The sequence below is a fragment of the Lutzomyia longipalpis genome, chromosome 1 (genome assembly GCF_024334085.1).
Source record: "Lutzomyia longipalpis isolate SR_M1_2022 chromosome 1, ASM2433408v1".
Lineage (NCBI taxonomy): Eukaryota > Metazoa > Arthropoda > Insecta > Diptera > Psychodidae > Lutzomyia > Lutzomyia longipalpis.
In genome coordinates this window covers 44,722,075-44,739,034 of record NC_074707.1, presented here as the reverse complement: position 1 = coordinate 44,739,034, position 16,960 = coordinate 44,722,075, and the positions used below count along the sequence as shown (strand labels likewise).

The window sequence follows — 16,960 nt, the reverse complement described above, 5'->3', positions numbered from 1 at the left end:
AATGGATCGTGTAGCGGACGAGTTTTCACAACTCGCATTCATCGATTTTCTCATCGATTATGGGTTTGAGCGCCAAATTCAAAATTTGTAAACTTTTTTGATTTTTCGCGATTTTCTCGCGTTTTCCTGCGAATTTTCTGAGGAAATTGACCCGCCAATATTCAAGATCTAACCTCACTTTTATAAATTTCAAGGATTTTAAGTCTTTACCCCTGAAAAAGTATCCTGAAGTACTATTTACAGTAAAAACTTTATTCTCAATTTATTCCTACGTCTACAAATCACGCTACACCATTCTGTTCACCCCCCTTATCGAGGTTCCGGACAGTCGTACTGGGTCCCTGAAGTACTTTCCGCGAGAGCCGCATGAATCCAGACACGGGATCCCGCCCAAAGTACTTCACCTGAATCTCCTGACCCACTTCCAACCCCAGAACTGACGGATGAGCAATTTTCCGCTGATCTAGCTGTGAGTTGTGCAGCAGGGCAGGTGGCATGGAAGGGTAGAGGGTCACCATGACCCCAATATCCTTGACATCGACAATCTTTGCCGTGTAAATGCCACCAAATTCCAGATCTGGCACCTTGTCGGCCTTCAGGAGTTCCTCAATGAATTCCCGGGCTTCATCCATTGCCGCCACTGAAGGGGCAAAGAGGGTGAATATCGTTTCAGACTCTGCTGTTAGCTGAGCCCCTGTTTCCAGGTAGATCCGCCGGAGATTGACGCCCCCAGGGCCGATTAGTTTAGCCTTCTGATGGGGTTCTACTGTGATTTTATCGCTCACCGGCCAGCTGTCCTTCTTCACGCGTCTGTATTCGGAAATTGTGAGCTTCATGATGTCCAGGATCTTCCCTTTGGCATCCGTGGCCTTCTGCAGAGCCTCCATCACGACCTTCAGGGGCAATCCGGGAATCTTGATGTCCGCCTGGATGGCTGTTAGGCCCTTCCGTGTACCTGCAATCTTCATATCCATATCCCCCATGTAATCCTCAATGCCCAGGATATCTGTGAGTAGGCGATAGTCTTCAAGGTGCTTCGTGTCCTCACATTTTGTCACAAGTCCAATAGCCACTCCAGCCGCTGGAGCACTCACAGGGACGCCAGCATCCATGAGAGCCAGGGATCCAGCACAAACACTCGCCATGGAACTCGAACCATTGCTCTCCAGCACTTCCGACGTTAAACGTACTGTAAAGGGGAAATCGCTCGGGAGTGTGGGCATGAGTCCCTTCTCAGCCAGAGCACCATGACCCATCTCTCTTCGTCCAATTGGTCCAATCCTGCCCACTTCTCCCGTCGCATACGGTGGGAATTCGTAGTGCAGGAAGAAATTCTTGGCTCTCGCTCCAGAATCAAGAGCAGAGATTGTGTCCAGCTTCAATGCACTCTCCTGGGAATCCAGAGCAACTGTGCAAAAGACCTGCGTCTGTCCACGCTGGAAGAGCGCTGAACCATGAAGGGGTCTATGAAGATCAATCCGGCAGCTGATGTTCCGCAAATCATCCATTCCTCTTCCGTCACACCGTAAATCCCGCTCAAATATCAACTCCCTGAACACTTCTCGGCAGTATTTGTTGAAAGCTCCCTCAATGAGGTATCCCTCCGTGTCCGGAAAGTCCCCACGAACCTTCTCCAGCACTTCTGTTCTCACAGCTGTTACCGCAACATCCCTGCTTATCTTGTCGTGCGTGGTATCACGAAATATTTCCCTGAGACGAATCTCACTGGCCATCCGAAGTGCTTGAAAAACCTCCTCCGGAACTTCTGGAAGTGCTTCCAAGACCCTCTTTGGCCTTCCGTGTGTCTTTGCGAGCTTCTCAATGGAATTTATAACATGCTGCGCTTCTCTCGTTCCCTGCTTGATGGCTTTCTGAACATCATTCAACAGAACGACATCCCCACGTCCCTCCAGCATCACCACTAAGTTCTGCTTTGTAGCTGTGACCACCAAATCCAACGATGAAGCTTGAAGTTCTCTCCTTGTGGGATTAATGATAATCTCATTGTCACACAGACCAACACGGACAGCCCCTATGGGACCATTCCAGGGGATATCACTAACACTGAGTGCCGCTGAGGCTGCATTCACGGCACAAATATCCGGAAGATTGGCGTTATCCACAGCCAGGAGATTGCAAACGATCTGCGTTTCATAGCGGAAGTCCTGTGAAAATAGTGGCCGCACTGATCGATCAATTAGCCTCGCTGAGAGAATCTCCTTCTCAGACGGACCCAATTCTCTGCGGAGAAAATTCATGGGAATGCGTCCAGCAGCAGCGGATTTCTGTCTGTAGTCCACAACAAGTGGAACAAATCCTCCGGATGTGGGTTTCTGCTTGGCCACAGTTGTCACCATAACAGCTGTATCCCCCATTTGGGCCACAACGCTTCCATTTGCAAATCTCGCGTACTTTCCGGAAGTCAAGGTGAGGGTGCGACTGCAAAAAAATAAAGGAAATTCGGGAATTGGCAGCCGGCGAAACATAACCTCACACCAGAAGTACTCACTTGTTGGAGAAAACTGCTTCGACAGTGGCATCCTCCACTCCAGACGTTAAACAGCGATGCAGTGACTTGCATTTCCGGACTTTTCTGTGGATGAGATTGCCCAGGAGGCAGGATTTCCAGGGACGAGCGTACATGTGAAATAAACCGAACCACGCTAAAGTTTACACAAAACAAATATTTTGTATGTTAACCCTTTCGTGTCAATTTGTAATGATTTTTTTTTTATTAAAAATATTAAAATAAAAATACTAGAAATCATTTTCTGCTTTTTTTATAATCAGAAAAATAAATTAGAAAATAAGTCTTAAATGTAAATCTAAAAAATAATTGAAGAAAAAAATCAAAACAAAATTTTGATAAAAACTTCAGTTTGGTTTGTTTGCGAAAAAAAAGTGTTGCGGAAAATGTAGAGACCGGAGTGGGTTTTCCGGTATTTCCGCGCGTTTTTTTCCACGAATATTGTCAAAAGTGGTGTGTGGCATGCAATGGCATCCAGAGAGAGCAATCGCGAAAGGCAGGAAAATGAATTCGAAGCAATTCAGGTGAGTTTCCTCCGAATAAATCTCGCGCAATTTATCAACCACTTTTCATGAGATTCCATTTTTCTCTTCTTCCCCGGATGGTAGTCAATTTTCGGGGTAGACGTTGAGGATCTACGGGAGAAGGGACAAGGATGGAAGCCCATGGACTTCAAGCTAAAACTCATGCCACTCAAGGGATCTTCCGGACCAACAGAAGCACATGTTTGGACGAGCGTCCACATCACTTGTCCAGCAAAGTACCCCAAAGTGTAAGCCCCTGCGCATATCGATCCTAGCGTGTCATTGATTACGCTAATGGAGTTTCCGTGTAAAAGAGATAACGCTAATCCCTCCTTTACAGACCCCCCAAATTGGCGCTGGAAGATAGCAAGGGTTTGTCAGATGCCCTCATTGAGGATCTCTTGAAGTGTCTACAGAAGCAAGCGGCTGAACTCAAGGGGAGCGAGATGGTGTACGAGTTGGCAGAGTCAGTTCGGGCATTCCTATTTGAACACAACAAACCCCCACCGGGGAGCTTCTACGACGAGATGCTGATGCAGAAGCTGAAGCGTGACCAAGAGCGGATAAATTGTCAGAAGATGAAGGAGGATGAGGAGCAGCAGGCGCTGAAGGATGAAGTGAATCGACGGAAGGAGATACTGAAGAATGAATCTCGCATGCGAAAAGACACCAGGAGGAGTATTAGCGAATCCAGCCCCAATCACGGCACACCCACCTCTTCGGATGTCTCCGAATCTTCCTGGCCACACTTCCGGAGCTACATGTACCCAAATGAGTGCAAAGAGCACCGAAAATCTGAAGTTATTTATTTCCACGGCGCCGGGAGGCAAATCCAGAAGGGCTGCTGCCTTGGACATAGCCAAAAGGGATGTGTGGCTTACTCCGGGATTGATTTGGAAACCGGACAGCTGGTCTATCTCACCGAATGGAATATAAAGTACAGCAGAATCGAGTCTAAGAACAACGTGGATGAAATCATATCAAGTAAGTTAATTTCTGACTTTTAAGGATGATTTTCTCAATTTTCACTTCTTCCTTCCACTAGATATTGAGAAGCAAGTTACGAATCTCTCCCAGCTACGGCATAAGAATCTAATCAGCTACGAGTGTGTCCTTTGTATGAAGAAGAAGGAGGGAATTCTCGTGTACCTGGTGCAGGATTTTGTTCTCGGCACGAGCATCTGCACAATTTCCGGAACACTCGGATGGTGTTCTGAGGGTGCCAGTATGGTGGCCAAGGGTGTACTGGATGCTATAATTTTCCTGCATAACAACTCTGTCTTCCACAATCATCTCCTCGACACGACGGTCTTCATGGACAACACTGGGACGATCCGTGTGACGGATTTTGCCCTCGTCCCTTATCTTCAGGACTTGATTGGATGTTCCGGAACGGCGAGGAGTGATCTTCCAGCAATGGGAGCCCTTCTGGAAGCTCTCCTACCCACTCATACGTCCAACATGCGTGACTATATTGAACGCTGCAAGTCCGATAGAACTCTGAGTGCTGTTGAGCTTCAAACTCATCCCTTCCTTCAGCCAATTCTCTTCAATGAAACAGCCGTTGTGGAATACACGGCAGCTCCTGTGGCACCACGAGAGCTACGTCCTGAGCTTCATTCCACCATCTCAGCCACCGCCCAATCACGGCTGAAAAGTGAATTTGAACTCCTCCAATTCCTCGGCAATGGTGCCTACGGGGATGTACTGAAAGTACGAAATATCCTCGATAATCGGCAGTACGCCATCAAGAGGATCCCTCTAACTGCGCGGAATAAGCAACTTTACCGGAAGATCCGACGCGAAGTAGAGCTCCTTTCGCGGTTGAATCATGAGAATGTGGTCAGGTACTACAACAGCTGGATCGAGACAGGCCTTCCTGAAGGGGCTTTCGGTGAAGTTAATATACCCGGAGGGGACTTCTCCGTGAGTGTTCCCGATAGCAAAAATCCAGCACAAATTGAGCCTTCGGATGAATCATCGAGCGAATCTAGCGACTGGATAAACTACATCCCACCAGCTGGGGTAGATCCCAGCGATGGCATTGAGTTTGTCAATTCCGCTGGGGAGTGCGTTGAACTGGAGGACTTTGGGGATGAGAGTTTATCAAAGAAGCGGCCAGAATCACGGAAATCGCCACACTTTGAGAATCAATTCATGTACATTCAGATGGAATTCTGCGAGAAGAGTACCCTCCGGACGGCCATCGATGGGGGCCTCTGCAATGACACAGAACGTCTCTGGAGACTCTTCCGGGAGATTGCTGAGGGGCTGTCGCACATTCATCAGCAGGGGATGATTCATCGTGATCTCAAGCCTGTTAATATTTTCTTGGATTCACGCGATCAAGTGAAGATTGGTGATTTCGGCTTGGCCACAACGAGTTTCCTGGCGCTGCAGAGTCAAGAGCAGAATGCCTCCATTGCTCCGTCGCAATCGGATATGGGGGATACGCTGACAGGGCGTGTAGGGACGGCGCTCTACGTGGCACCAGAACTAACGGGGAATGCCTCAAAATCCACCTACAATCTCAAGGTAAGCTCTTGAATGTTTAATTTTCAATTCTCTGCAGCAGCTCTTGAAGTTTGTACCCTTTTTGTACATTCTCTTTTGTTGAATGTGCTTCCCGGAAAGTGCCATAAGTAGCCAGAAGTTGTGCAGTCATTATTCCCATTGCATCAGGAAGTTTCTAAAGGATCTTAGGAACCATCTTTTCAACACCCTGCTGATCCTTGATTTCATTTAGAGGTCAAAATTTGCCTATGTAAGGAGACTCCTTTGCAATTGCGTGAAGCATTTTTATAGACTTAGATTTTGACCCCTAAATGACATCAAAGATCAGCAGGATGTTGAAAATAAAATTCATAAGATCCCTTAGAAACTTCCTGATGCAATGAGAAGGGTGGCTGCACAACTTCCAGCCACTTATGGCACTTTCCGGGAAGCACATCCAGCAGTTCCGGGAAAAAGTGTACACACTTCGAGCCTGACATTCTTTGCTTCATTTGGAACTGTAAATTATCTTCCATCCTGCAGGTGGATCTGTATTCTCTGGGTATTATTCTCTTTGAAATGAGTATCCCACCTTTTGAGACAGCCATGGAGCGTGTTAAAACAATCGTAGCCCTCAGATCTTCGGCTATAACCTTCCCGGATTTTATGATGAATGACAAAAAGTACTCACAGCACGTGAATGTGATTAAATGGCTCCTTGACCACGACCCATCGAAGCGTCCATCATCAGAGGAACTCCTGACATCAGATCTCGTACCACCGGCACGACTCGAAGCGACAGAGTTGCAGGAAATGCTGCGTAATGTTCTTGCAAATCCACAGAGTCGCACGTACAAGCATCTCGTGTCACGATGCCTATCGCAGGAGAGTAATAAAGCCCTGGAGCTCACGTATCATCTCAACATTGTTCCCATCTCCACAACAATGGGATACGTAAAGGTGGGAAACTTTTTCATTTTCCGCCTATAAAATTGATTTTCTTTTGAAATTTGTGAACTCTTTAATGATTTTAGGGGAAAATCCTGCATGTTTTCAAGCGGCATGGAGCCATTGAGGTGATAACGCCTCTCCTGACGCCCTTGGGAAAGGACCACACTTATGTGGATTCCGTGAAATTGATGACACATTCCGGTAAGTGTTGGGGTGGAGGCTTTTTTGCCGCCTACATTTTGTGTGTGAGAAAAAAAATTCCTTATCCACAGGAAACGTTGTCTACCTCCCGTACGATCTCCGTCAACCATTTGCAAGTCATGTGGCGGTGAGTGGGATTACATCAATCAGACGCTACTCAATTGGGCGGGTGTATCGTGAGAAGAAGGTCTTCAATTTCCACCCAAAGCAACTCTATGAATGTGCTTTTGATATAATCTCCCAAGATACGGGCAATTTTCTCCTCGATGCCGAAATAATTTCCGTTTCCTATGAAATTTCAATGGAATTCACGGAGCTACGTGAGAAGAATCTCAGCTTTCGTCTCAATCATACAACACTCCTTCGTGCCATTCTTATGCACTGCAATGTGCCCAAGGAGAAGCAGAGTAATCTCCTAAGGGCCATTCAGGATTTTATGGAGTGCAAAATTACCAAATTTCAACTCACCTCCGCAATTAATTCCATTTTTGCCACAACAAAACACAACACCAATACACTCATTGATTTACTCGTCACGGAATCACCTCTTGGTGGCCCCAGGGGGAGTATAAATGGCAGTGCACTGAGATCTCTCGTCAAGGGTCGCGGGGAGGCGGCAGCATTGGCCAAAGGGGCTATCAGGGAGTTGGAGTCGGTTGTGCAATTAGTTCAGGGAATGGGAGTAACGTGTCCGATGATTCTTCAACCGGGACTTTCAGCGGGATTCAATAGAGCTCGTTCTGGGGGAATTGTTTGGCAAATGGTGGCAGACCTGAAGAAGACTAGAAAACATGGCCCAGATGTTTTGGCTGGAGGAGGGAGATACGATGACCTTCTAGCTGATTTTCAGTGAGTTTTCTTTTTAAATGATTATATTTAGCTTTTTTAGTGTTTCCTTAAGGGTTACCATCTCACATTACATTCTAATCCTGAGATTTTACCTTCCCCTCCCCCTTAAATTTTTATATGTTCGTAATACTAAAAAAAATTACGTTGATCTCTCTCTTTTCATCTCTCGATAGGCAATGAAATTTATTTTTATATAAATTATTTTATTTTATTTAGAATTGTTTCTTTTTGTTTATAAGTTTCGCTTTCTTCGCGAACTTTTCTTTAGCATAAGTACTTGAGTTTTTTTTAAACCAGGCTTAATTTTACTTAAACTAGACTTCAGTTTTATCAACTGAGCCTAAGTTTCCTAAGTCATGCTGAGGTAGGGTTAAGAGTATTCTAGATCTGGCCTGTTTTAATTATTAAACACATCAAAAAATGTAAATTTGATTTAAAAACTTAAGCCTGACTTAAGAAACAAAGCTAAGCTGTTTATTAAGCCAGACCTATTTTTTTTTAAACCGAACCTTAGTTTCTTTAGGTCAGACATTTAAGACTAATTCGGCTTCAGTTCAGTCTGATCTAACCTTGAAATCTTAAAAGCCTGATCTTAAAAAAACTTAATTCTAGTCTAAAACAAAGATCTTGCTTAAAAATCTTAGGAATGACTTTATAAACTTAAACCTAGTTTGAAAAAAACTGTAGTCTAGCTTAAAGAAGTTTGTTCTGATTTAGAAAAACTGAGATCTGACTTAAGACGTGTGACTCGGAGAAATTCATTCTAAACCCGCAGCCCAGAGATCATACCCCGAAACCCGAAATCTCCGGGTGAACCCCCTAGAGGTAGTAACCCTATGTTTCCTAGAAAGCTCAACTTTGCTCTCTTTGTAGGAAAATAGGCTCAAAGTGTCGTCGAATTGACGTCCCAGCAAAGAACATCTGTGGCGTTGGATTTTCCTTTGCAATGGATAAGATGGTGAATTTCCTTGGTTTAACATCAACAAGCACAGAGTATCGTTCACTTGATGTTGTTATCTGCGTCTTGGGCTCTCGTCCACCGCTGCAAGACGTCACGCAGATTCTCCACACAATCTGGTCGATGGACATCAAGTGTGGTGTCGTTGAGGCGTCCCAACTGGAGGAGGCTGAACAAGCAGCTGAAGGTCTCGGGGCAGCTCATGTGATTGTCCTGGGTGAAGGTGGGACATTCCGTGTGAGGTCGTGGGATAATAAAATCTTCCGTGATCAGCAAATTAGTCGTCCGGACTTGATGGAATATCTGCACAAAATACGAAATCCTCCAGAAACAAACTTCAGTGAGAGCTTCAATTCATCTCAAATGAATACAAGTGCAAGTAGTACGAGCCTCAGGAGCAATAGTGCACCATCGTGCTTCTCCAATGTTGAAGTTCAATTCATTACAATGGAGAAAATGGCTAATCATGCGAAGAAGCGACTGGAGAATTATATTTTGCAAATCATGGCGAGTTCATTGAAGCTCTTTGTGGCCAAGGAGCGTATCCGCGTGTATGCCGTGGATCTACCATTGAGTGCCTTAGGACTCTTTGTGGGAACGCTGGAACCCCGCAATATTGCTACATGCCCCACAGAAGAGGAAATTCCCAAAATCATCGAGAGGTGAGTCTCAAAAAAACATTTTTCTTGGTAAAAGATTTTTTTTTAAAAGAAATATTATCATGTTTTGGCCGGAAAAAAGGTTTCCACGTCTCAAGAAATATCTCACATCGCTCTATGACCAAATAATGGATGAATTAGCTAATCCACGGCGGTCCTACTCAATTATTGGGCTATGCAGCATCCCCGATTTAGGATATAGATTTGTAGTTTAGTTTTTTAGGAGTAAAAATTGCGAATCACGTGGCGAAGGTTAAAGTGCAGGCAGACACAATCAAGGGGTTAATTGAACAATCTTTAATTCTTAAGCTGAGAACGCAACAAATTGAATTTTTTTTTTAATTAAGAAAAGATTAATTTTCTAGTTTTTTTTTTGCGTTAAAAAAATTTAAGAACAAAGATTTCTTTTTGACGAATTTTATAAAGAACTTTAGGAAGAATTTAAAAGTTTTCGAAGAAAGAAATGAGAAAAAAAAAGACAATACAAGAAGAATTTTTAAAATAAATGAATATTTTCTTTGATTTTTTTTATGATTTATATTGAAAGAAGTAAAAAAAATTGTATGAATTAGTTGCAAAAAATACTTTATGAATTTACATGTAAAATATTCTAACTTTTTAAAATGAAAAGTGTCATTTTTTTTTGAATAAAAATAAATAAAGAACAGATTTTTTTATCACAAAAATTATGAATTTTTATAACAAAAAGTTGGTTTGTGCTTCTTGTAATATCACAAAAAAATAATTAAATTATAAGATTTTTTTTTTATTTTACATATTAGCATCTTCGGTTTAGTCGGTTTAGATTTTTTTTATTGTATGCTTTCATTTTTATTTTAAACAAAAGAAAATTCATAATTTGAATAATTTATAAGACCTGATGAAGGGGATAAACAAATTCGAAAAGTCTTGATCCTGCTTCTTCTTCTTGTTCCTTTCAAAGTCTCAATCTCAGGCCCATTGAAAGCATTTAAAATAAATTAAGTTCCTTGCAAGCATTAAGTCTAATCATATAAACATAATGATTATAGCTCTTTAAGCTTTGATGGTGGAAGAAACTTAGGAAATCAAAAATAAATAGAATTTTTATTATTCATTTTCATTTAATTTAAAACCAGCTTTTAAGCTAAAAAAATACAAAAAAAAATTAAATTCACAAAATATGTATTAAGTATTTATATGAGCTTTCAACCCCTTGATGACGAGTATGATTACAGAGCACTTCTGTATTCTGTACCCGCCACAAAAGCACAAAGTGATTTATTTTCCTACATAAGGTGAGAGAGTTGATGAGAAGAATAAAGTTAAAGTGAGATTTTTCAGAAAATATAATTTTTTGATAATCATTATTTTCTCTCTCAGAAAAAGAAAACTAATTTTATAATATTTATGAAGGACAATGTGGGAGAAAAATGTACAAAGTGAAAGAATTTAAAGGATGTTTTTGAGATAAATAAAGAAAAAAAAGAAATAAGGACGAAAAAGCTTCAATCCTTTGCGCGCGAAAGCTAACTTCCATCTATTTTGCAGTAGAAGTTTCCAGCAGGGTGTCGGGTGGGTGGATTGGCAGTGGGTAAAGCTCTGCGCGCGCAAGTGGAGAGCTTTCAAATCCTATATGGAAGGTATTTGAACCCTCGTTGGAGTTATGGACCATCCTCTAGTGTTTTTTCGGTTAAATGCAGACTTGTGTGCCACGGCAGAGCTCAGTATCAAGTTCAGTATGGAGCGACAAGCACCTCAGCGGACGCTTCAGACTCCACATGAGTGTGGGCACCTTTAAATTGCATTTCTACTTGATATAATAGGCAGTTAATTTTGTTTGTTGAAGTAAAAACGGGGACACAAATTAAAGAAAAAATAAAGAAAAAAGTGTAAGGGAAAGGGAACTAGTTGATAAAATTCAACGCTTTTTTATCACTTGAAAAGAAATTTTCGTTGGAACTTTTTTAAAAAATTAAATAAAATAATAAAATAAAGAAGAAGTTGAGCAAAACCGTGTGCTTTAGGAAGACTCTCTTTTACGATTTAACTAAAAAAAAACAAATAAATTTGAGTAATGTTAGTGGTGTGCAAAGGAATGGTGTGTGTTTGATGGTAAAAAATAATAATCTCAGACTTTTGAATACAATAAATCAGTGACTTTTCATGCTGAACCCTTTTTCCAATTAAAACTTAGCGTATACTGTGAACATTTTACATTAAAAAAAAAGAAAGAAAGAAAATCAACCGTTTTTACTGCCATTAGAAAGGAAAAAAAGAAACAAATTTTACAAGAAAAAATGGAAATTGGAAGTGAGATGTTTTCCATGGCGCTGGCTCTAAAGCTGCAGAGGGTCACACCACCAACTCCCGATGTGGCCTCCCTCAGGCTGGCAGAGCCCATGATTAGGGGATCCTACAATACGGACTGGGACACATCGTCAGATGTAAGTTTTCTCCGTTTTCTCTGCGTTCATAAATGTTTTTTTGCTTATTTTCTGGATAGAGTTGAAAAATTTTAAATCATAGATTTTTTTTTAGAATTTTTGTTTTATATTTTTGTTAGTTGGTTCTTTGAGGTAGATTCTGATAAAAATCTTTTCTTTTCTTACAATTCGTCAGTTATAAGATTTTTGGTATTCCGGGAAAAATCTTATAGGACTTTTTGTTTCTACCTTTAATCGTATTTTTGAAGAAAAATTACTTTTCCAGGCCCCTTCAGAGATCTTTCTGACTATTTTCTCGGACAACAAAATCTTTGTTTTTCTCTTCTAGAACGAAAATAGAACGATTTAACAACACCCATCTGTCAAAATCTTACAGCAACTTTTTAATTGTTAGAAGAGAAAAGAAAAGATTTTATCAGAAACCAGCCCTTTATTATTCTTTCGTTTATTGTTGAGATAATTTTGGTGTTGTCGCCCAAAGAATATCTGCAATTATATTATTTTAAATTATTTTATTTGTATTTTTTTAAATAAAATTTTGGAAATTATCCTTTTATTTGTTTTCTTTTTAATCCCTGTTATCGATCTGCAAAATTTTCTCATTTTTTAAGATTTTCCTCTGGATTTTTCTCACTTTTGCTTATAAAAATTCAAAATTTCTATGAATTAGAGAGCAATTTGGCCTTCATCCAAAAAAGAAAAAATTTCAGCATATAATTTAATTTTAAAAACGTCCTAAAGAGTTATCTAAAGCTCTACTAAATGATAAAATAATGATTAAAAATTAATCTATAAAACATTTTATCTATTTTCTCTTCAACTCTGTACAATTTTGTGATTTTCCTCCCACACCGAAAAAAATCACTTTTGAGTGGCTTTTCCATTTGGATCTCCCGCAGGATTTTGATGACTATCAAACAGGGAGTGGATACAATTCCACCGTGAGCTCAGAATCGCAGGACAATGAGCTCTTCTACCGACACTCCTTCACCATGACTGCCGTCTATTGCGTGGCGTATGCCATTGTGTTCACCGTGGGACTCATTGGGAATAGTTTTGTTATCGCCGTGGTCATGCGGGCACCCCGGATGCGAACAGTCACCAACTACTTCATCGTCAATCTCGCCCTAGCTGACATCCTTGTGATTGTTTTCTGCCTCCCTGCTACCCTCATGAGCAACATTTTCGTCCGTGAGTACAATACCCCCCATATATGTACATTGTTCAATTTGCACTTTTCCCCCTCCATGGGGAATCCCAGATGTGTGTCCATGGGCAAAAGTACTGGCCAGAGGGTGATATCTGATATTAAATTCAATTACACAGATCACCTTAATCGGTGTGGCGATGGGGAAAATTTTTCCCGTGAGTGTGATAAATTTTCCACCTGGCTGTGAAGAGTTGTGCTCTTTGGCACATTTTCAACTTGACACGGTATGGGAAATGTTTCGTGAACTTTTCCCATGGATTTTCCACCGCGATTTCCCAATGCCATTATGTACTTCATATATGGGTCCCAATGGGTTTCCACCCATCGTATCAATTTGCCTTGTTTCTCTTTTCTGGTCTGTTAACACGCGGAATATCCATTCCTCGACGAGACTTTAAAATTCTTTAGAAAGAGCACAAGGGGGTGGGGGAGGGAAAACCCTTCTGCTGTTGCTATCCCTCCAATTATCCCTGTGGAATTTGTATGCTTGCCAGGAGGGAGAGAGAGAGAGAGAGAGAAATAAACCTCTCCGGGAAAACGAAATAATTTATTATACATAACATACAGTGTATGTAGTATGTGGGAAGAGTGGCGAGAAAATGAAGCATTGTAAGTTCCACTCAATCCGATGGTTGGTGGCTTACTCTCGATTCCGTTGCGAGTGGAGAGTTTTCCAACCCCGCAATCGACGGTAGGTCATCGGCACACAACTGCGACCTACTTTTCCATATATCCACACAAATTGTGTACCTGTGTGTGCGCGTTCTATATAGCGTGTGCTTTTCCACCCTCTCCCCCAAGCGCAGACACGAAATACATAGTACCGAGAGACACTCCATGCACAGCTTTATGCTTTTTCCTCCGTGACTCACTCATGCTTCATGCCATAATACATATACCAGGAAAAACACAACAATTTTCTACACCACCCCCTCCACCCGTTTTGCCCCCCAAAATCCCGTCCGATATTTGTCTGTCTCTCGCTAATGATGAAGAATATGGCCCAAAGTGAGACAGATTTAACGATGCTCTCTTCCCGAAGGCATTCCCACATGTATATAGAAGAAAATTCCCATCGATTGGCAGCACACTGAAAACACTCTCTGGAGCTATACGGCCACGTCCCTGTAATTTCCATGCCTTGCCGTGATTTTTCCTAACATTGGAAAAGCAACTTTTCTTTGATTTTTCCTCGTCAATCATGTATTTCATCTTTTATTCACGGACGGAAAATTAGAAACAGAATTTACCTTTACACTGAATAGATAATGGTATTTATTTGTACCTACCCAACAAACATTTTATTTGGCTTAAAACACTAAAAGTTCTAAAAAGGTGTTATAATGGTGTAACACAGAACTTTTTGTCTTATAAAGGGATTAAATAGGCTATATATTCTACTAGAATTTTGCTCTTATAAGCCATGATTGTAGTTCTCTATAGGACTTCGATATGAGTCTTTTGTTCTCAGGAAAATAATTCCAATAATGTCTTCTTATAAAAGCCTACAGCCCATCCATATAGAACCAATGATCTACAAGAAAATATGTTTCATAATGGGGTTTTATAAGTTAAAAATACTTAAAAGAAAGCTTACAGCATTCATTAAGAATTTTATAGAACTGCTTATAAGATTTTTATGAAACCTCTTTCTGCCTTAATGAAAAATTATTATTAGAGTTTAATTTTTATTGCTAAATATAAGTTATTTTTTGAGATCTAATCGATCTAATATGCGCAACAATACATCATCTAGTTGATTTTTCAAAGAAAAAAAAAGAAAGGATTTTTTCTCGTATTTAATTAGCATTGACATATCGCCTCTACCATGCAAAAGTATGGTAGCTCAGAAAGGCAATATTTCACATGAAAAAGTAAATTTATCACGTACGTACAATACTTTCTGAAGGGAGATGCGAAATTTTGTTAGAGCATTTTTGAGAAGCTAACAAGATCGTTATAAGAATTCAATTCTCAGAAGGTTCTTAAGAGCTCTCATAATGTTCTACGAGTATAAAAGTGTACCAAATATCCCGTATACTTCGGTAGAAATAAATTCTGATGAGTTTTGTTAAATACGAAATTCACACATTTGCCTGGCAAGATATGTGTGTATTCTTAACTCTTTCAGATATGTTCCCGGGATGCAGAGGAAGTTATCCAAGACATATGTTCATCAATTATACATATGAATTAATAATATAATATAATCACAAAATAATATGATATAAATATGAAATATTAAAAAAAAATCAAAATAATATAGAAAATTGGAAAAAATAATAATTAAAAATCTTTTTTAAAAATGTTACGAATTTTTTCGTAAGTTCTATAATGTTCTTATAAGCAGTGCTATAAGTTTCTAATAGTATATTATAAGACGCACTAATAAGCAATCAAAATTTCTTATAATATTTTTCATAGACAGTTATAACACTGTTATAGGATAATCCTAGAGAACTCTTGTAGGCCCTTATTAGTGCGCCAGATTGTCTCATAATGGTCTGAGAGACATATATGAGCTATCTACAAGCGTTCTCTAGGATATTCATGGTTTTATAAATTTTACTTAAAGTATTCAATGAGAATACTATAGAACTTATTTTGTTCGTTGGGTAGGTAGGTAGGTAGATGATGGAGGGATAGATAAAAGGCTCCTAGTAAGAGAGAAATTAATTTGCTATATACAGAGGAAAAAAATTCACATAGATGGGATTTTTGAGGTGAACCCAACATTCCTCTCAGTCAGAGAGAAATTTTTGAGATTTTTTTACCAATTTATTCTCAACTTTTGGGTGTTGGGTATTAAAAAAAGAAACGAAAAGGATTCAAAAGGGCTAACAAATGTGAGAAAAAAATGTGATTACTGTGAAGCCAAAAAAAAAGTTTTTAAAAGTTTATTAGCTTTTATTTAAAACGTTCCTAATATTTCGTTTTAAAGGATATTGTGCACGATACACGAAGCAAGAACTTCATTGTTTTAGTAGGGAAACGTGGCCCGATTCCGACCTCATTCGACCTTTTTTCAATCCGCTATTACTTAAAACCGATAAAACTTTAAATGTCGTAAGCTATGGGAGTAAATATATAAACTGCAAAGATAGATATTAAATATAGCATGGATGGAACAGTATAAAGCGAAAGAACGGTAAGTAAAACTTACAGGCTGTGATTCTTTCTTTGTCAGTGAAATGTGAAGATGGCTGAAAATTGAGGATGAGCAAATTTGGAGGAGAGACTTACTCGCGAGCCGAATCACAGCCAACGCGCAGAAATTTTAAAGAAAGCCTTAATCGTGGTGGCGTTGGCTGTGATTCGGCTCACGAGTAAGTCTCTCCTCCAAATTTGCTCATCCTCAATTTTCAGCCATCTTCACATTTCACTGACAAAGAAAGAATCACAGCCTGTAAGTTTTACTTACCGTTCTTTCGCTTTATACTGTTCCATCCATGCTATATTTAATATCTATCTTTGCAGTTTATATATATTTATCTTTGCATTTTTATATGTAGAATAAAGTGTATATATCTATGCATTTATATATTTTTTACTTTACTTTTATGTGTATATATAAAACGCCCCGCTTCGCGGGGCGTTGGTCTTATGCAACTGTTATGATTTGACATGTTAACTTTAAAACGCGATATCTCCGGAACGGCTACATAGATTTTCTTCATTTTTGGCATGATAAAAGATATTATAGCCAGCTATAACATATAAAAATTTGAAGCAATTCTATAAAGCGGTGCTCGAGATATTCATCGAAAACTCATCGAAAATTTTGTTTTTGATTTTTGGCCTCCTAGCGGTCACTTTTGAAACTTCGGATGTTCTAGAAAGTTGTAGGGCTCATTAATATCTTTCATTTGAGCCCAAGTTGATCAAAATCGGGCAAGCCGTTCTCGAGTTATGGCCGATTTTCGATGAAAAATTGTGGCGGCCATATTGGCTAAACGGCTTGGCCGATTTTCAAAAATGAGGTATCGTTGGAAAGGTCTTGATGGCCCCTACAACATATCAAAATTTCAGATTTTTAGCTATTACAGGCGCTGAGATATAGTGAAAACAAAATTTAGGGGTGTTCCAAAATGGCGGACGGAGGGGTGGGGGGGTGGATTTGACTTCATAATCGGATGTCTTCCAGTCGATATATGAACTTTGC

General features: G+C 40.1%; 3 protein-coding genes across 5 annotated transcripts in view; 2 read left to right on the top strand and 1 right to left on the bottom strand.

Annotated features, from left to right (window-relative positions):
* Nucleotides 1-231: 231 nt before the first annotated feature.
* Nucleotides 232-2,687, bottom strand: LOC129787682 (polyribonucleotide nucleotidyltransferase 1, mitochondrial). Its single transcript, XM_055823412.1, has 2 exons — nucleotides 2,510-2,687; nucleotides 232-2,439 (listed from the first exon to the last, which is right to left on the bottom strand). The coding sequence occupies exons 1-2, from the start codon at nucleotides 2,641-2,643 to the stop codon at nucleotides 282-284; spliced, it is 2,292 nt and encodes a 763-aa protein (XP_055679387.1). The 5' UTR covers nucleotides 2,644-2,687; the 3' UTR covers nucleotides 232-281.
* Nucleotides 2,688-2,876: 189 nt separating this feature from the next.
* Nucleotides 2,877-10,914, top strand: LOC129787679 (eIF-2-alpha kinase GCN2). 2 transcript variants are annotated; one of them, XM_055823406.1, is made up of 9 exons: nucleotides 2,877-3,051; nucleotides 3,136-3,299; nucleotides 3,392-4,035; nucleotides 4,097-5,586; nucleotides 6,088-6,504; nucleotides 6,579-6,696; nucleotides 6,768-7,545; nucleotides 8,419-9,165; nucleotides 9,245-10,646. In XM_055823406.1, the coding sequence occupies exons 1-9, from the start codon at nucleotides 2,995-2,997 to the stop codon at nucleotides 9,375-9,377; spliced, it is 4,548 nt and encodes a 1,515-aa protein (XP_055679381.1). In that variant the 5' UTR covers nucleotides 2,877-2,994; the 3' UTR covers nucleotides 9,378-10,646. The 2 variants fall into 2 exon arrangements, with proteins under 2 accessions (XP_055679381.1, XP_055679382.1); XM_055823407.1 differs by lacking the exon at nucleotides 9,245-10,646 and adding an exon at nucleotides 10,693-10,914 and having other exon boundaries at nucleotides 2,893-3,051.
* A 149-nt stretch (nucleotides 10,915-11,063) lies between these two features.
* Nucleotides 11,064-16,960, top strand: part of LOC129787680 (neuropeptide SIFamide receptor-like) — a 44,834-nt gene continuing 38,937 nt past the window's right edge. For both annotated transcript variants that reach the window (XM_055823409.1, XM_055823408.1), the window contains exons 1-2: nucleotides 11,064-11,588; nucleotides 12,488-12,779. In XM_055823409.1, the coding sequence (XP_055679384.1) occupies nucleotides 11,442-11,588; nucleotides 12,488-12,779 (439 nt within the window). In that variant the 5' untranslated portion in view covers nucleotides 11,064-11,441. The remainder of the gene's footprint in view (nucleotides 11,589-12,487; nucleotides 12,780-16,960) is intronic.